Source organism: Oncorhynchus clarkii, chromosome 9, assembly GCF_045791955.1.
Source record: "Oncorhynchus clarkii lewisi isolate Uvic-CL-2024 chromosome 9, UVic_Ocla_1.0, whole genome shotgun sequence".
NCBI lineage: Eukaryota > Metazoa > Chordata > Actinopteri > Salmoniformes > Salmonidae > Oncorhynchus > Oncorhynchus clarkii.
In genome coordinates, this window is record NC_092155.1 from 74018627 (window position 1) to 74037387 (window position 18761).

Consider the following 18761-nt stretch of genomic DNA (forward strand, 5'->3'; position numbering starts at 1 on the left):
TCAATGCATTTAGGAAAATAATGGTTTGTGGTCTGGTATTTTCGACCAAGTAGAGACTTTTTTTTACATGTATTTTTATATCCCGCTCCAGTAGATGGCAGTGTGTGCAGATGTAGGCTGTAGAATGTTTGCGGAAGTGCCACATTGTTTCCACGAGATAAGCAAGCATAGCCAGATATTTTTAAGCAAATTATATCTGGTCTAGCATGAGAATATTATTTGGTTGAATAAAACGGTTATTTTGTCTATCCATGTTAGCTAGACACCTGGTTGTTGAACACGTTGTGATATGTTAAATGGATGTAAGTTAGCGGAAAGGAGTATGCATCTAGATATCTAAGGCGTTCGGCTCTGTATACTAGCTACGGTTACTTTCCATTGCATTGGGGTTACCTTTTTAGCTAGATCTAACCAGGGGGAAATAAATCTGCCAGATTTAGAGTTTTGTTCAAGTAGTGTCTGGTAACCAGTGGTGAGCCTTCAGGTCTCCCTGATAGCCTCCAGGCTTGGCACCCTTGTCACTGAACCAGTATGCCTGGATGAAACAGAGGCAGACACACAGGGCCTCGGCCCACATAGACAGTGGGCGGGAGGAGAGGTTTGAAGAAGATATGGGTGATGTAGGTGACAAGGTCCAGACTGGGGCTCAGTTGAGAAACAGCTATCCTAAAAACTGAACCATAGGCATAGCCTGGTCCCACGGTGACAAGGTCCAGACTGGGGCTCAGTTGAGAAACAGCTATCCTAAAAACTGAACCATAGGCATAGCCTGGTCCCACGTCTGTTTAAGCGGTCATTCTGACAACCACCGTGAGACAGTTGGTGACGAAAAAACAGATCTGGGACCACCAGGCTATTGAAGGGTGCCTATCCTAATGTAGGATACCTGTTACTGTAGCAGAATGACATGTTGATGTGTTGGTTAAAAGCACTGCCACAATGGTAGCTTACATGGTACACTAGCCACTTTCACCCCGTCACAATGGTAGCTTGCATGGTACACTAGCCACTTTCACCCCGTCACAATGGTAGCTTGCATGGTACACTAGCCACTTTCACCCCGTCACAATGGTAGCTTACATGGTACACTAGCCACTTTCACCCCCTCACAATGGTAGCTTGCATGGTACACTAGCCACTTTCACCCCGTCACAATGGTAGCTTACATGGTACACTAGCCACTTTCACCCCGTCACAATGGTAGCTTACATGGTACACTAGCCACTTTCACCCCGTCAGCGATCGGTCCACACTGCATCTAAGATGATAAATATGATATTAAGTCATCACTCTAGGCCTAATGCCTACTGTCACCTTCCCTGTTTTCAGTGAAGGGAGGAGGAGACAGGATGGTTAAGTACCATATTGTCAGGAAACAGCTGACTGAGTCTAAAGCTCCAGGAGGGGGCTGAGCTGGGACTCCATGTAGTAGATCAGGTGAGGCAAGGGTGAAATGTTACTAAATAGTCAGAAAGAAATGTAATGTGTATGACATATTTGATTGTTAGGTAGAAGAGAGAGTCATGTTAGCTTTATTTCTTACATTTCTATCTGCAACTGTGTGAATGTTTTGCCTCAAAAGACTGACCACACCAATGACTGCACCCCAGGTATCTGAAGCAGGAGCTACCAGAGGAATGGACCGTTGACCATCTGGCCGAGGGCTTCTCCTTGCATCGTGACATCTTCCTCAGAGTCCTCCGAAGCAAGTTCACCCCCACCCCAGAGAGGAAAGCGAAACAGGACTCCAGCGTGTGGGCCAGGCTGAGACAGCAGGCCATACCTGGAGGTGGGACAGGGTAGACAACAGGCCCTACCTGGGGGTGGAGGAACAGGGGGACACGGTAGGCAACAGGTCCAACCAGGGGGTGGAGGTGGGACAGGGTAGGCAGCAGCTGCCTGGCTCTGGAGACAGCAGCAGTAGCACACCAGCCATGCCACCCAACGGAAGTGGCACCGGTGCTTTGGTCCTCCTAACCAGCCAGAGTCTGATACCCAAGGAGGGGAGGATTGCCCTAGACCCATGACTATTGGAAACAGCCCTGCTCCTCTGGCCTCACTACCCACCCTGCACAGCAGACGCACCTCAGGACAAAATAACTCTAGGGAGGAGGAAGATGAGAAAGATCCAGAGGACAATGTGTCGGAGAAGGTTGAGGAGAAAGACGAGCAGATGGAGAGATGGGATGGGAACAGTGTTATCAGAGGAAGAACTGGAGGAACTAATGCGGTCTACAAAGCCCTGGCCTGTGCTACAGAATGGAAAATAGTTCATTTTCTTCTGAGGGAAACTTCCTGTACAGAATCTGAAGTTGAGATGTTTATAGTTTGAAGATTTTTCTGTAATGCAGTAATATGCAACCTTTATTTAAAGATGACAGACTGATAATGTCACTTTATTCACCATTCATCTGTTAAGGTTTGATTTTACATTCTTGTATCAAGTTGTTTTTCCTGAACATTAACAAAATAAAATCTACTCTTATGCAATATATATATATATATATATATGAGCAGAAAACCTATCAAAGGAACAAGTTGATTTATTAGCCAATAACCCAAAGCAAAATCACCTCAATAATATTGAACTACACAGCAGATACAAAGATGTAACGATTCCAGAACTTTCTCACATTGTATTATAACTTTATACAGCCATTTTAAAATGTAATAAAGATGTCACCTTTCAAATCTCAATACATAAAACCTTCATGATTTAAATATGAATTAATCATTCAGAACAAGTGTCTTCCTCGTGTTTTAGCAGCTACAGTATGTGTTGGCTTGGTTCTGCCAATTGAGATTTTGCTAATTCTTTCAATCCTGTGCAAATGTGGGTACAGTAATGTACAAACCAAACACCAAATATAGGTTGGATGAAACATTGCATTTGTCTGTTTCACAATGGACAAATAAAGCTGTATTGCATGATCAGTGAGTAAAATGAAATTGGGTTATGTTGTTCCCATTGCATTATGGGTAGAGGAGAAGTCTGAGGACTATTCTACATAACAACAGGGTAGTTGGTATTGCAGGTCAACATGTAACGTCTTATTGGTTTGAATTCAAGGAATGGAATCATTAAAATTGCTCTTACATAGTTAGCCAATCTAGGGGTGTCTCCCCCCCCCCCCAGGACAGACCCTCCTAGACAGACCCTACCCCTCTACTAGACAGACCCTCCTAGACAGACCCTACCCCTCTACTAGACAGACCCTCCTAGACAGACCCCCCCCCCCCCACACACACACACAGGACAGACCCTACCTCTCTACTAGACAGACCCTACCCCCCTCCTAGACAGACCCCTCCCCCTCCTAGACAGACCCCACAGGACAGAGCCCTCTACTAGAGAGACCCTACTAGACAGACCCTCCTAGACAGACCCTCCCCCCTCCTAGACAGACCCCCCCTCCTTCTAAAAAGACTACTAGACAGACCCTCATAGACAGACCCCCCACACACACACACACACACTGGACAGACCCTACCCCCTCTACTAGACACTTTACAAGCATTTGTGTATGTGACCAATAAAATGTGATTTGTATAACCATCCACACAATAAGTTACATTACTGCACTCCGAATCAATCAGATCATTCTAAATAAATACCAGTTCACCGTGTAAAGGGGCGTAGAAGACAACAGAAGAGAGGAAGAGGAAAGGATGGCGCAACAAATGTTTTAAAACGGCAAACTATTGAGAGAGAGATCATGTGACTCCACAGTATTTAAAGTAGCCTAGTTCAAATGGGAAGCTATCATCAGCGCCTTGTTTTTCCAACATTCAAGCCTACAAGAACTGTTAATTTAGCTTCTACTCTCTACATGTATTATTCTAAAAACAATTGTATCTGACTATAGTATTAGGAACAAATGGAAACCGCCTGTCAGGTGCATACTCCCAGTTAGAAGGACCCTAGTCTCCCAAGGCCATCGTTCCAAATGGGTTTCCGAGGCTAGAATAACCCTAGTCTCCCAAGGCCATCGTTCCAAATGGGTTTCCGAGGCTAGAATGACCCTAGTCTCCCAAGGCCATCGTTCCAAATGGGTTTCCGAGGCTAGAATGACCCTAGTCTCCCAAGGCCATCGTTCCAAATGGGCTTCCGAGGCTAGAATGACCCTAGTCTCCCAAGGCCATCGTTCCAAATGGGTTTCTGAGGCTAGAATGACCCTAGTCTCCCAAGGCCATCGTTCCAAATGGGCTTCCGAGGCTAGAATGACCCTAGTCTCCCAAGGCCATCGTTCCAAATGGGTTTCTGAGGCTAGAATGACCCTAGTCTCCCAAGGCCATCGTTCCAAATGGGCTTCCGAGGCTTGAATGACCCTAGTCTAGGTGAAACTTAAGTCAATGACATTTTTCAGGTAATGTGGTGACCACAATAAAAATGTGTAATTCAGTAGTATTAGCTCATCATATTCAGATAGGAGCGTACAGTACATACAGACAAGAGGTCTGTTCTACACACTGAACACAGACACGCCAGTGGCAAAACTGCTAGACATCCATACAACGTTATTAAGTTTCTAAAACAATTTATTCTAACAAAAAATGGCTTCGTTAAAGATGTCCAGATCTATGTGACAGTTATTACATTTCTAAAAACAAAATGTGGCCTTAGCGCCTGTGTTTACGTTCAATTGATTCCTATAGTCCTTCCTTCACATTGGGGTCTACTTTCACTAGTGTAGGATTAGCTCAACATATTAAACATCATTTGTGTAGAGAAATGAGGAGGCATGAGGTGAATAGCTATTTGTATACTGCATTTCCCCCCTCTGACTCAAACTAAACAGACGTTTTTTTTCACTGCTTCTGGCAGTCACAACTGCATACAATGTTTAGATAGACTTATTCTATTGTTCCAATATAGGAAAATCATAACTTGAGTTTAAAAAAAAAAAAAAAACGAATTTTCACACCATTGACATCAATGCATGATTTAGAAGGTGAATGTTTGAGTTAGGTACACAGTTCTCATGTTAGGATTAAATCCCTTTAGTTTAGAGGAGGAGGTTGATTCCTGCTATGAAAGCTTAACGTGTTGATACAGTGGATCTAAACATGTTATTGCTATCCAACTTTAAATGCTTATAAATATTTCCACTTGCATCTTATCATTTAGGCAAAATAGTTAAAAATAGTTAAGAATAGGGTGGCTTGGTAGAATAATTTTACCAAGCCACAGTAACTAACTACAACCTATTTACCATAGTCCCAACCCCGAATCACATCAATGAAAAATGAAAGATCTTTATGTAAGTGCAGGGGAGGGGGAAAAAAGGACATGTCTTCAATAGAAACGTATACGTAATATTTCCCATGATCCCCAGTCCCAAGCAATGAGAGAGGCATGTATAACCCGTAATGTCATCATGGTGCTGTTTACATTCACTTGTTTTGAAGAGTCTAGCTACAGTAGATATTAAGAGAAGCTCCCAAAGACCATAAAACAGATTCTAAAACAACAGTTCCATGATTCCAGATTCACCAGCATTCCAGAACCATCACACCATTCCATCCCAACAGAAAAGGAACTTGGAGAATATATATTTTTTTTTTTAAATCAACCATAACAACCCGACTGGACCTCTGCTCTCCTGCTGAATTCTGGCTGTGTCTCACTCAGATCACAAAGCCTCATTGGATACCTCACTGATGAGAGCTGCACTGGAACAACTCTCTGCCAGGCGCTGGAAGGTCAGGGGTTAGAGGTCAAGGGTCATGGTGGAGGGAGGGAAGTAGGAAGTAGCAGGAGACGAAGAAGAGAGCAGCAGCAGCGAGCCTCTGGTTGTACAAATAGAAGAAACATGTTCTTCGATGTAGAGCAGTGAGCCTCAGGACAGACAGGAGACTAGATTCCTCTTGTAGCTGCAGGAGTCTCTGAGTTGTAAAGGACAGACAGGAGACGAGTGGGTCCTCTTGTAGCTGCAGGAGTCTCTGGGTTGTAAAGGACAGACAGAAGACTAGATTCCTCTTGTAGCTGCAGGAGTCTCTGGGTTGTAAAGGACAGACAGGAGACTAGATTCCTCTTGTAGCTGCAGGAGTCTCTGGGTTGTAAAGGACAGACAGGAGACTAGATTCCTCTTGTAGCTGCAGGAGTCTCTGGGTTGTAAAGGACACAGGAGACTAGAATCCTCTTGTAGCTGCAGGAGTCTCTGGGTTGTAAAGGACAGACAGAAGACTAGATTCCTATTGTAGCTGCAGGAGTCTCTGGGTTGTAAAGAACAGACAGGAGACTAGATTCCTCTTGTAGCTGCAGGAGTCTCTGGATTGTAAAGGACAGACAGGAGACGAGTAGGTCCTCTTGGGAGCTGCATGTTCAACCTGTTACTCCAGAAGATCCTACAGAAGCACAGAGAACAAAAACATTTCTATGAAAGTGGACTTTTCACAGAAAGGACTAGAGAAAACACTGAGGCAATGGAGAGACGGCCATTCCCATACCCAAGTATTGACCTATATTGTATCTGTTCAGTACGTGCTAAGGACACACAAATAACCAAACAAAAAGGACGTGTAAGTGTTTTTATGGTAACATTACCTCGTCTGAATCGTCGTGGAAGTCGGCCATGTTTCTGGTCTGAGTGTAGTTGCTGTCTAGGGGTTCGTCTAGTCCCTGGGCCTCAGCATGCTGCTGTAGGACAGAGTAGCTGTGTACCAGGAACCTGGGGGAGCCAATCAAAACACAGATACACTGAGCCCCTTAAACCCCTTTCACATGATTGTTGTGCCAGAAACTAGGGTGCATGAGTAACGGCTTAGTATAGCTTGGGTCAGTATAGCTTGGCTCGGATCATTAGAAGCTCTCTACAGCTCTCCCCTAAACTACTGATCAGCCTCTTTGCTCTCTGCACTTATTTGTGCACTTCATACAGTACTAAAACAACATAATGAATCAGAAAAACAGCTTCGGGAAGTATTCAGGCCACTCAAGGACCTTCAGAGACTTGTCCAGAAGCCACTCCTGCATTGTCTTGGCTGTGTGCTTAGGGTCGTTGTCCTGTTGGAAGGTGAACTTTCACCCCAGACTGAGGTCCTGGGTGCTCTGGAGCAGGTTTTCATCAAGGATCTCTCTGTACTTTGCTCCATTCATCTTTGTCTTGATTCTGACTAGTCTCCCAGTCCCTGCCACTGAAAAACATCCCCACAGCATGAATGCTGCCACCACCATGCATCACCGTAGGGATGGTGCCAGTTTTCTTCCAGACGTGACGCTTGGCATTCAGGCCACAGAGTTCAATCTTGCTTTCATCAGATCAGATAATCTGGTTTCTCATGGTATGAGTCCTTTAGGTGTCTTTTGGCAAATTCCAAGCGGGCTGTCATGTGCCTTATACTGAGGAGTGGCTTCCGCCTGATTGGTGGAGTGCTGCAGAGACGGATGTCCTTCTGGAAGTTTCTCCCATCTCCACAGAGGAAATCTAGAGCTCTGTCAGAGTAACTATCGGGTTCTTGGACACCTCCCTGACCAAGTCCCTTCTCCCCGATTGCTCAGTTTCGCCGGGAGGCCAGCTCTAGGAAGAGTCTGTGGTTCCAAACTTCTTCCATTTAAGAATGATGGAGGCCACTGTGTTCTTGGGGACCTTCAATGCTGCAGAAATGTGTTGGTACCCTTCCTCGGATGTATTGCCTCGATACAATCATGTCTCGGAGCTCTACGGACAATTCCTTCGAACCTCATGACCTGGTTTTTGCTCTGACATGCACTGTCAACTGTTGGACCTTATATAGACAGGTGTTTGCCTTTCCAAATCATGTCCAATCAATTGAATTTACCACAGGTGGACTCCAATCAAATTGTAGAAACATCAAGGATGATCAATGGACACAGGATGCACCTGAGCTCAATTTCGAGTCTCGCAGCAAAGGGTCTGAATACTTATGTAAATAAGGTATTATTATTATTATTTATACATTTGTAAAAATAAAAAAAATAAAAAAAACAACAACCTGTTTTCACTTTGTCATTATGTGGTTTTGTGTGTAGATTGATGAGGATTTTATTTATTTATTATTTATTAGAATAAGACTGTAACGTAACTAAATGTGGAAAAAGTCAAGCTGTCTGAATACTTTCCGAATGTGTACCTGGCTACAACTGGACATACAGTACTAAAACAACATAATGAATCATAGAAACAGCTCTACTGTCCTGATCTAAAACAACATAATGAATCATAAAAACAGCTCTACTGACCTGATCTAAAACAACATAATGAATCATAAAAACAGCTCTACTGACCTGATCTAAAACATAATGAATAATAAAAACAGCTCTACTGACCTGATCTAAAACATAATGAATAATAAAAACAGCTCTACTGACCTGATCTAAAACATAATGAATAATAAAAACAGCTCTACTGACCTGATCTAAAACATAATGAATAATAAAAACAGCTCTACTGACCTGATCGAAAACATAATGAATAATAAAAACAGCTCTACTGACCTGATCTAAAACATAATGAATAATAAAAACAGCTCTACTGACCTGATCTAAACCATAATGAATAATAAAAACAGCTCTACTGACCTGATCTAAAACATAATGAATAATAAAAACAGCTCTACTGTCCTGATCTAAAACAACATAATGAATCATTAAAACAGCTCTACTGTCCTGATCTAAAACATAATGAATCATTAAAACAGCTCTACTGTCCTGATCTAAAACATAATGAATCATTAAAACAGCTCTACTGACCTGATCTAAAACAACATAATGAATAATAAAAACAGCTCTACTGACCTGATCTAAAACATAATGAATAATAAAAACAGCTCTACTGACCTGATCTAAAACATAATGAATAATAAAAACAGCTCTACTGACCTGATCTAAAACATAATGAATAATAAAAACAGCTCTACTGTCCTGATCTAAAACATAATGAATAATAAAAACAGCTCTACTGACCTGATCTAAAACATAATGAATAATAAAAACAGCTCTACTGACCTGATCTAAAACATAATGAATAATAAAAACAGCTCTACTGACCTGATCTAAAACATAATGAATAATAAAAACAGCTCTACTGACCTGATCTAAAACATAATGAATAATAAAAACAGCTCTACTGACCTGATCTAAAACATAATGAATCATAAAAACAGCTCTACTGTCCTGATCTAAAACAACATAATGAATCATTAAAACAGCTCTACTGACCTGATCTAAAACAACATAATGAATAATAAAAACAGCTCTACTGACCTGATCTAAAACATAATGAATAATAAAAACAGCTCTACTGACCTGATCTAAAACATAATGAATAATAAAAACAGCTCTACTAACCTGATCTAAAACATAATGAATAATAAAAACAGCTCTACTGTCCTGATCTAAAACATAATGAATAATAAAAACAGCTCTACTGACCTGATCTAAAACATAATGAATAATAAAAACAGCTCTACTGACCTGATCTAAAACATAATGAATAATAAAAACAGCTCTACTGACCTGATCTAAAACATAATGAATAATAAAAACAGCTCTACTGACCTGATCTAAAACATAATGAATAATAAAAACAGCTCTACTGACCTGATCTAAAACATAATGAATAATAAAAACAGCTCTACTGACCTGATCTAAAACATAATGAATCATAAAAACAGCTCTACTGTCCTGATCTAAAACAACATAATGAATCATTAAAACAGCTCTACTGACCTGATCTAAAACAACATAATGAATAATAAAAACAGCTCTACTGACCTGATCTAAAACATAATGAATAATAAAAACAGCTCTACTGACCTGATCTAAAACATAATGAATAATAAAAACAGCTCTACTGACCTGATCTAAAACATAATGAATAATAAAAACAGCTCTACTGTCCTGATCTAAAACATAATGAATAATAAAAACAGCTCTACTGACCTGATCTAAAACATAATGAATAATAAAAACAGCTCTACTGACCTGATCTAAAACATAATGAATAATAAAACAGCTCTACTGACCTGATCTAAAACATAATGAATAATAAAAACAGCTCTACTGACCTGATCTAAAACATAATGAATAATAAAAACAGCCCTACTGACCTGATCTAAAACATAATGAATAATAAAAACAGCTCTACTGACCTGATCTAAAACATAATGAATAATAAAAACAGCTCTACTGTCCTGATCTAAAACATAATGAATAATAAAAACAGCTCTACTGACCTGATCTAAAACATAATGAATAATAAAAACAGCTCTACTGACCTGATCTAAAACATAATGAATAATAAAAACAGCTCTACTGACCTGATCTAAAACATAATGAATAATAAAAACAGCTCTACTGACCTGATCTAAAACATAATGAATAATAAAAACAGCTCTACTGACCTGATCTAAAACATAATGAATAATAAAAACAGCTCTACTGACCTGATCTAAAACATAATGAATAATAAAAACAGCTCTACTGACCTGATCTAAAACATAATGAATAATAAAAACAGCTCTACTGACCTGATCTAAAACATAATGAATAATAAAAACAGCTCTACTGACCTGATCTAAAACATAATGAATAATAAAAACAGCCCTACTTACCTGATCTAAAACATAATGAATAATAAAAACAGCCCTACTTACCTGATCTAAAACATAATGAATAATAAAAACAGCCCTACTGACCTGATCTAAAACATAATGAATAATAAAAACAGCCCTACTGACCTGATCTAAAACATAATGAATAATAAAAACAGCTCTACTGACCTGATCTAAAACATAATGAATAATAAAAACAGCTCTACTGACCTGATCTAAAACATAATGAATAATAAAAACAGCTCTACTGACCTGATCTAAAACATAATGAATAATAAAAACAGCTCTACTGTCCTGATCTAAAACATAATGAATAATAAAAACAGCTCTACTGACCTGATCTAAAACATAATGAATAATAAAAACAGCTCTACTGACCTGATCTAAAACATAATGAATAATAAAAACAGCTCTACTGACCTGATCTAAAACATAATGAATAATAAAAACAGCTCTACTGTCCTGATCTAAAACATATTGAATAATAAAAACAGCTCTACTGACCTGATCTAAAACATAATGAATAATAAAAACAGCTCTACTGTCCTGATCTAAAACATAATGAATAATAAAAACAGCTCTACTGACCTGATCTAAAACATAATGAATAATAAAAACAGCTCTACATAATGAATAATAAAAACAGCTCTACTGTCCTGATCTAAAACATAATGAATAATAAAAACAGCTCTACTGACCTGATCTAAAACATAATGAATAATAAAAACAGCTCTACTGTCCTGATCTAAAACATAATGAATAATAAAAACAGCTCTACTGACCTGATCTAAAACATAATGAATAATAAAAACAGCTCTACTGTCCTGATCTAAAACATAATGAATAATAAAAACAGCTCTACTGACCTGATCTAAAACATAATGAATAATAAAAACAGCTCTACTGACCTGATCTAAAACATAATGAATAATAAAAACAGCTCTACTGACCTGATCTAAAACATAATGAATAATAAAAACAGCTCTACTGTCCTGATCTAAAACATAATGAATAATAAAAACAGCTCTACTGACCTGATCTAAAACATAATGAATAATAAAAACAGCTCTACTGTCCTGATCTAAAACATAATGAATAATAAAAACAGCTCTACTGACCTGATCTAAAACATAATGAATAATAAAAACAGCTCTACTGACCTGATCTAAAACATAATGAATAATAAAAACAGCTCTACTGACCTGATCTAAAACATAATGAATAATAAAAACAGCTCTACTGTCCTGATCTAAAACATAATGAATAATAAAAACAGCTCTACTGACCTGATCTAAAACATAATGAATAATAAAAACAGCTCTACTGACCTGATCTAAAACATAATAAATAATAAAAACAGCTCTACTGACCTGATCTAAAACATAATAAATAATAAAAACAGCTCTACTGACCTGATCTAAAACATAATAAATAATAAAAACAGCTCTACTGACCTGATCTAAAACATAATGAATAATAAAAACAGCTCTACTGACCTGATCTAAAACATAATGAATAATAAAAACAGCTCTACTGACCTGATCTAAAACATAATGAATAATAAAAACAGCTCTACTGACCTGATCTAAAACATAATGAATCATAAAAACAGCTCTACTGACCTGATCTAAAACATAATGAATCATAAAAACAGCTCTACTGACCTGATCTAAAACATAATGAATCATAAAAACAGCTCTACTGACCTGATCTAAAACATAATGAATAATAAAAACAGCTCTACTGTCCTGATCTAAAACATAATGAATAATAAAAACAGCTCTACTGACCTGATCTAAAACATAATGAATCATAAAAACAGCTCTACTGACCTGATCTAAAACATAATGAATAATAAAAACAGCTCTACTGACCTGATCTAAAACATAATGAATAATAAAAACAGCTCTACTGACCTGATCTAAAACATAATGAATAATAAAAACAGCTCTACTGTCCTGATCTAAAACATAATGAATAATAAAAACAGCTCTACTGACCTGATCTAAAACATAATGAATAACAAAAACAGCTCTACTGTCCTGATCTAAAACATAATGAATAATAAAAACAGCTCTACTGACCTGATCTAAAACATAATGAATAATAAAAACAGCTCTACTGACCTGATCTAAAACAACATAATGAATAATAAAAACAGCTCTACATAATGAATAATAAAAACAGCTCTACTGACCTGCCACCACAGACATACTTCTTGACGATGAGGACCCCAGCTGTGATTGTGAGCAGCACAATGATTAAAACAGTCACTATGATGGGTGCAGAGCTGGACAGATGGCCGTCTATCTGTAGGAGCGGAGAGATACAGACAGAGATAGAGAGAGCAGAGTAAGACTTACAGCAGCAAATAAGAAAGTCATGTTAACATTACTACTGACAGTGGTGCAGCATCACCTCCATAGACATGTTGCAGTGGTCAATTGTTACATAACAGGACCAATGAGATCCATTGGTAGTCTGGGGAGTTTTGACTCCACCCCCAGCAGGCTAAACTGGTTGATAGAACGTCATTATGACCCAATTCAACTGGATGTAATTGACTGCTTTTCTGCTTGGAGTCAAAACTCACCAGATTACCAATGGATGATGGTCCATTGTAGACCAGGACCAATGAGATTCACTGACATATATTTCTACTAACCAGTCGTTCCTGAGGTCCCAGCAGATCACTGACACACCTCTTACTGAGGTCGATCTCTTTTCTCTCCGGCTGTTTTCCTCCCTCACACTTATCCCCGGGGATCTTCCTATAGCTGTGGACCAAGAGGACATGCTTAGTGGTCAGTCGTGCATCTTAATCTTGTTTGTTGTTTACTCCATGTGTAACTCTGTGTTGTTGTCTGTTCACACTGCTATGCTTTATCTCTGCCAGGTCGCAGTTGTACATGAGAACTTGTTCTCAACTAGCCTACCTGGTTAAATAAAGGTGAAATAAAAAAATAAAAATAAATAAAAAATTGAGGTAATGGAGGTGGTTTGGTGAGCCACACTTGTGTGATGAGTAGCTCTGTCTTGAGACTTGGAATGCTTGTGTTAGCATCCCCAAGCTAATGCCTAGGCTTTCACTCAGTGGGCTAACACGGTCTCGTTATGCACAGGAGACCCAGGTTGGAACACAGAGACTAAAGCCTTACCCTCTGGTCTGCAGCAGCTCCTCCTTGCCTTGCAGACAGAACTCCAGAAGGTGGCCCTTCAGGTCCGGCTGCTCCACACACTCAGAGCTGTTCTCTTTACGATAGTACCCAAAGTCACTAAAGGTGGGGCAGCGTGGAGCAGGTTAAACAAGGACAGACCGAGTGAGACCGGGACATAGACAGACAGGGACAGAGACAAACAGGATGGGAGAGACAGAACGGGAGGGAGGGATAGACCGGGACAGACAGGGACAGACAACATTGTGAATTGTTTGTATGTTTCTGATGTGCTGACCTGAACAAAATAAATTAAGCTAGTCTAGTTGAATCTAGTCTAGTTTAATCTAGTCTAGTTGAATCTATTCTAATCTAGTCTAGTTGAATCTAGTCTAGTTGAATCTATTCTAATCTAGTTGAATCTATTCTAATCTAGTCTAGTTGAATCTATTCTAATCTAGTCTAGTTGAATCTATTCTAATCTAATCTAGTCTAGTTGAATCTATTCTAATCTAGTCTAGTTTCATCTAATCTAGTCAAGTTGGATATATTCTAATCTAGTCTAATCTATTCTCCTTTACAATACACAACTGCAATATGCCCATGAATTTACAGTTTACAAAACAACAGTTGAAGTAATTAAACCACTGACCACAGGAAGTCATCCAGGGTGCAGAGGCAGGGGGTGGGTTGTTTGTTGACCTCATAGTCCCGTCCGTTCCAGCAGACCGAGGCCTTCCTCAGACGCAGTAACTTCTCCTTGTAACCCAGCATACAGCCGTCGTTAGGGTCGCTGATGTCATCAGAGTGCGCCAGCCACTGCACGTAGTCCTGGTCCTCACCTGAGAAACAGACATGAGGCTTTTGCTCAGCGGGCCGACACAGTTCTTTGAGGTGTGAAAGACAACCAGGTTTGAACCCCAGTCAGTCCCATCTATATTACATCAGTTTCCTTTAGACTGGTGGTGCGGATGTGCAACCAGGCCAATACAGTGCATCTCAGGTTGGCTAAGTAGTGTGAAGTGTTTAATTGTATCTCCTGGTACTCACAGGTTCTAGTGAGCAGCTCTCGGAAGTCAACGGTGACAGATACCCAGTACTGACTGAGCAGAGAGTCTCTGTAGCCCCAGACACTGACGTTCATAGACCTCGCCCCCGGCTCCACCGCTAGCCCTGTGAAGTGGATGGGATCGCTGGTGAACTGGTGAACGTGCCAGCACTGGCCCTCGTCTGTGGAAAACCTGACAGGAAAGAACACATTACCCTAAGTCAGAACATTTGCCACAGGGTGTGTTAAATCGTAACGTGGTTTTCTATGGAAGCCCTAGCAGATGTTTCAGTTCTTTCTCTCTTTCTTTAGGTTTTTTCGAGGCCTCTGCATTCTAGCCTGGATACCAGTATTGTCTTACAGCAGAATAGCCTGAGACTGGGATCCAGGCTACCTGCATCGCCTCGCCCTCTGAAATGACTCCCTGGCCTATTCCCTATATAGTACACTACTTAGAACAGAACCCTTATTGTTCCTATATATAGTACACTACTTAGACCACATAGCCCTTATTGTTCCTATATAGTACACTACTTAGAACACATAGCCCTTATTGTTCCTATATAGTACACTATTTAGAACACATAGCCCTTATTGTTCCTATATAGTACACTATTTAGACCAGAGCCCTTCTTATGGACACACAGACGTACTTGATGTCTTTGATGAGCTGAGCAGAGTGCTCCACGGCCACCAGGAGTCCACCAGAGTCCAGGATGGCATAGTGGTGAGGTCCCTCCAGGGCCTGTAGCCAGGTGTAACCTCCATCATCTGACACGAATACGTCAGGCTTCATCACAGAGATGGCATCGCCCACACTCCCTGAGAGGTTAGGGGGTCAGAGGTCAAGTAAAATAGACAGCAAGTTATATTCTTCAAGAATCAATGGCTATACAGTATATCATATTTTTAAGGTACATTTTTTTTTTTACAAAAATTGATGAACCAATCCCAGACTGACCCTTTAATTATATTCAAATATATTAATTATATGGTAAATCTTCAGCACCATTTGACCTGGAACGAAAAACTCCCAACCATACCCATGACACATCCATAGTACACAACATGGCATATAGTGGCGTGATATAGATTACATTTTGCATGTCAACATTTGCATATCGGGTGTGGTCCATCAATGTAAAGACACAGGCGTGTGTGTGTGTGTGTGTATTGCAGCACTCAAGCATCATCTTGTCTATGTAATGTCTCCTCAACACCTTCCAGACCAGAGGAGAACTCCGTCCATTCAGGTGTGTTCCTTTTATCTCTGACACTGTCTAATGTAAGAAAGGGTTAGTTTTGTGGAATTTAGATGTATCAGATGTGATGAATAAGATGGGAGTTAATTTGATAACATATAATTTAGTTAATTCGATAACATATCATTTTGTGCTGCTAATATCGATTGATTTCTTGAATTGGCTGAGTAGAAATAGAATTGACTCTTGATATCCTTTGATTGATTCATGTTTTACCGTGGCATTGCAATAGGACCAATGCTAGTAACAACTCTTTATCACTGTCGAAGCGTGTTGAAGCCCACAACACATTAACATCTCAGAGACAAACAGAACTTTCAGTTAGCTGACTTTTATGCACAACGGATTTTCATCAACACTTTCACTTCCTGTGAAATCAATCTCACCCTGAGTGTCCCCACCAATGGCTACTTCCTGTGGCTGATAGTGACCGGAGCGAGTTCTTCTTCTCTCAACCTGGCCGTGTGTCCGACGTCCTCTTCTACCCGCCTTCCGTTTTCTTCTGTTTTCAGCATACCACATCAAAACAACTGCAGTCTCAAGTCTTGCAGCGTTTGGTATGGGTCTCTTGTTCATTGGTCGACCCCTGTTCCAGTGCTGCATCTGCGTGGAGCACAAACCCCTGACACAGCTAGGGTGAGCTGTTGTCGTGTTGCCTGGCTGATAGTTCTGGGGGCCGGTTTGTTCGGTGTGCTTCTGATTGAAATGTCTACATTCAACTATGCTGACGTCTGTGATGTTCTGCTGCCTCTCAGTTCTCAGGGTTCTGAAACAACCTGGGCCCGGGGGAAAGGGACAGGGAGGGGACAAATAACATGAAGATGAGGACGTTCAAGATCATTTCGATTATCCTGGTGAATATTTTGGTGAATTACCTCCCTGTGATTTTAAATTATGTCTTTGTCCATCGTCCTCAACCATGTTGAAGCGCAGTACTCACATTCCATTGGCTTGTCCATTAATGTAATCACCGGGTTTGTGCAGCCCCTGCTCTGCCTCCACAGGGCAGAGCAGATCTCTACAAAGACTCAGCCCTGCCACTTCCACGCTGACAGATCGTAGCCTCTGCTCAGTCAGTTTGCGGTTCAAGATGTTTGTTCCTGCATAGAGCTTGTTATCCTGTTGTGCCAGTTCTTCCCCTAGCCTGACACTGCTTTTCTCTTCGCTACAGTTCCATCCGCTCTGACTCTGGTCCCTGTCTCCAGTCCCTTGTCTCATCAGTCCTGCTTCCCTGCTCTACTGCTTCCTTCGATTCCGCTCTTGACCTGCTTACCCTGCCCCTACTCCCCTTGCCTCAGTTACTGGTTCCCTGCTACCCGCCCGAGTTTCCCCTGGCCTGCACCCATCTCCCCCCCTGCTTTTCAATAAATACCTTAGTTACCTTATCCCTGTCTCCTAGTCTGAGTCTGCACTTGGATTAACCTGCTCCGCCCGCCTAACAGTAAGATCTGGCCACAGATAGGAACCCAGCAGACTTAGATCCTCTCCACCAAACCCTCGCCGGCCAAGGCGCCCCGCTCGAGCAACATGACCAAGCCCTGAAAACCCTTCTGGAGCACGTCAAGGAGTTTTCACTGAGCTTTTCTGACCTGCAGAGCAACAGCCCTACTCTTACGCTAGCGAACAGGCCAAGATTTCCTTCCTGATTGGATGCCTCTGTGGAGCAGTGCTTTCCTGGGCCACGGTGTTATGGTAGAAACAGTCCCCCTTTTGCTTTCCTACTCCAGCTTCACAGAGGAGATGAAGAGTCTTTGACCACCCTGTCTGCAATAAGGATGCCGCTAAACGACTTCTGTCCCTCCGTCAAGGCTCCCATAGTGTCACTGAAATGGCAAATGAGTTTCGCACCCTCACTGCTGAGAGCGGCTGGAATGAGGTCCGCCCTTCAGGGAGCATTCCAGAATGCTCTCACTGAGACTATCAAGGACGAGTAGGTGTCCAGGGATGAGTCTGATGGACTCTATGAGCTCATCTCTCTCGCCATCCACATCGACAACTGTCTCCGGGAGCGTCAGAGGGAGAGGGAAAGTAAGATTGCATGCCCCATAACATCTGCTTCCTTGCCTTGTTCTCCTACTCCGACTGCCTCCCTTCCCAAGTCTCTTCCAGAACATGAACCCATGCAGCTCGGCCGGGCCCGTCTCTCTTCAGAAGAGATGCAGCGCCGAATCAGCACTAGGAGCTGCCTATACTGTGGCCAGGTTGGTCACTTTGTCTCTACTTGTTCCCTGCGTCCAGCAAAAGAGGTGGCTCAGCAGTAGTGGGGGATATACTGTTGAGCCAAATCGCCTGCCGATCTCCCCCCAGACCCGTGCTTGACGGCACCCTTGTGTGGTAGAGCCAGGCTTTTCCTCTGCCTGCTCTCATCGACTTGGGCACCGACGAGAGTTTCCTGGACCGTGGTGTCGTTACCCAGTTGGGCCTGGACACTGTTCCACTCGATTCATCCCTCGATGCCAAAGCTCACAATGGACAGTTCCTCGCCCGTGCCTGTGAGGGAATCGTCCCTGTCCTCCTGCGTCTCTCTGGAAACCACCAGGAAAGGATCAGTTTCCACATAATCGATTGCCCTCACTTTCCTCTCGTTCATGGCCTTCCATGGTTAAAGCTGCACAACCCACAGATCGGCTGGACCGCCAGAAATGTACCCACTTGGAGTTAATTTTGTCACTCTAATTGTCTACATTCTGCCTTTGCCCCTCCCTTGTCTGTGCCCCAGTT

General features: G+C 41.4%; 1 protein-coding gene and 1 long non-coding RNA gene across 2 annotated transcripts in view; one reads left to right on the plus strand and one right to left on the minus strand.

Annotated features, from left to right (window-relative positions):
• Window positions 1-1157: 1157 nt before the first annotated feature.
• LOC139416938 (uncharacterized) lies at window positions 1158-2697 on the plus strand. Its single transcript, XR_011635146.1, has 2 exons — window positions 1158-1437; window positions 1611-2697. It is a non-coding gene; the product is annotated as an uncharacterized lncRNA (long non-coding RNA).
• A 2207-nt stretch (window positions 2698-4904) lies between these two features.
• LOC139416939 (sortilin-like) overlaps window positions 4905-18761 on the minus strand; it is a 34676-nt gene continuing 20819 nt past the window's right edge. Inside the window, exons 12-19 of the mRNA XM_071166125.1 lie at window positions 15432-15600; window positions 14781-14971; window positions 14383-14572; window positions 13734-13850; window positions 13241-13352; window positions 12773-12885; window positions 6548-6671; window positions 4905-6348 (exon numbers count right to left, since the gene is read on the minus strand). Of these exons, the coding sequence (XP_071022226.1) occupies window positions 6334-6348; window positions 6548-6671; window positions 12773-12885; window positions 13241-13352; window positions 13734-13850; window positions 14383-14572; window positions 14781-14971; window positions 15432-15600 (1031 nt within the window). The 3' untranslated portion in view covers window positions 4905-6333. The remainder of the gene's footprint in view (window positions 6349-6547; window positions 6672-12772; window positions 12886-13240; window positions 13353-13733; window positions 13851-14382; window positions 14573-14780; window positions 14972-15431; window positions 15601-18761) is intronic.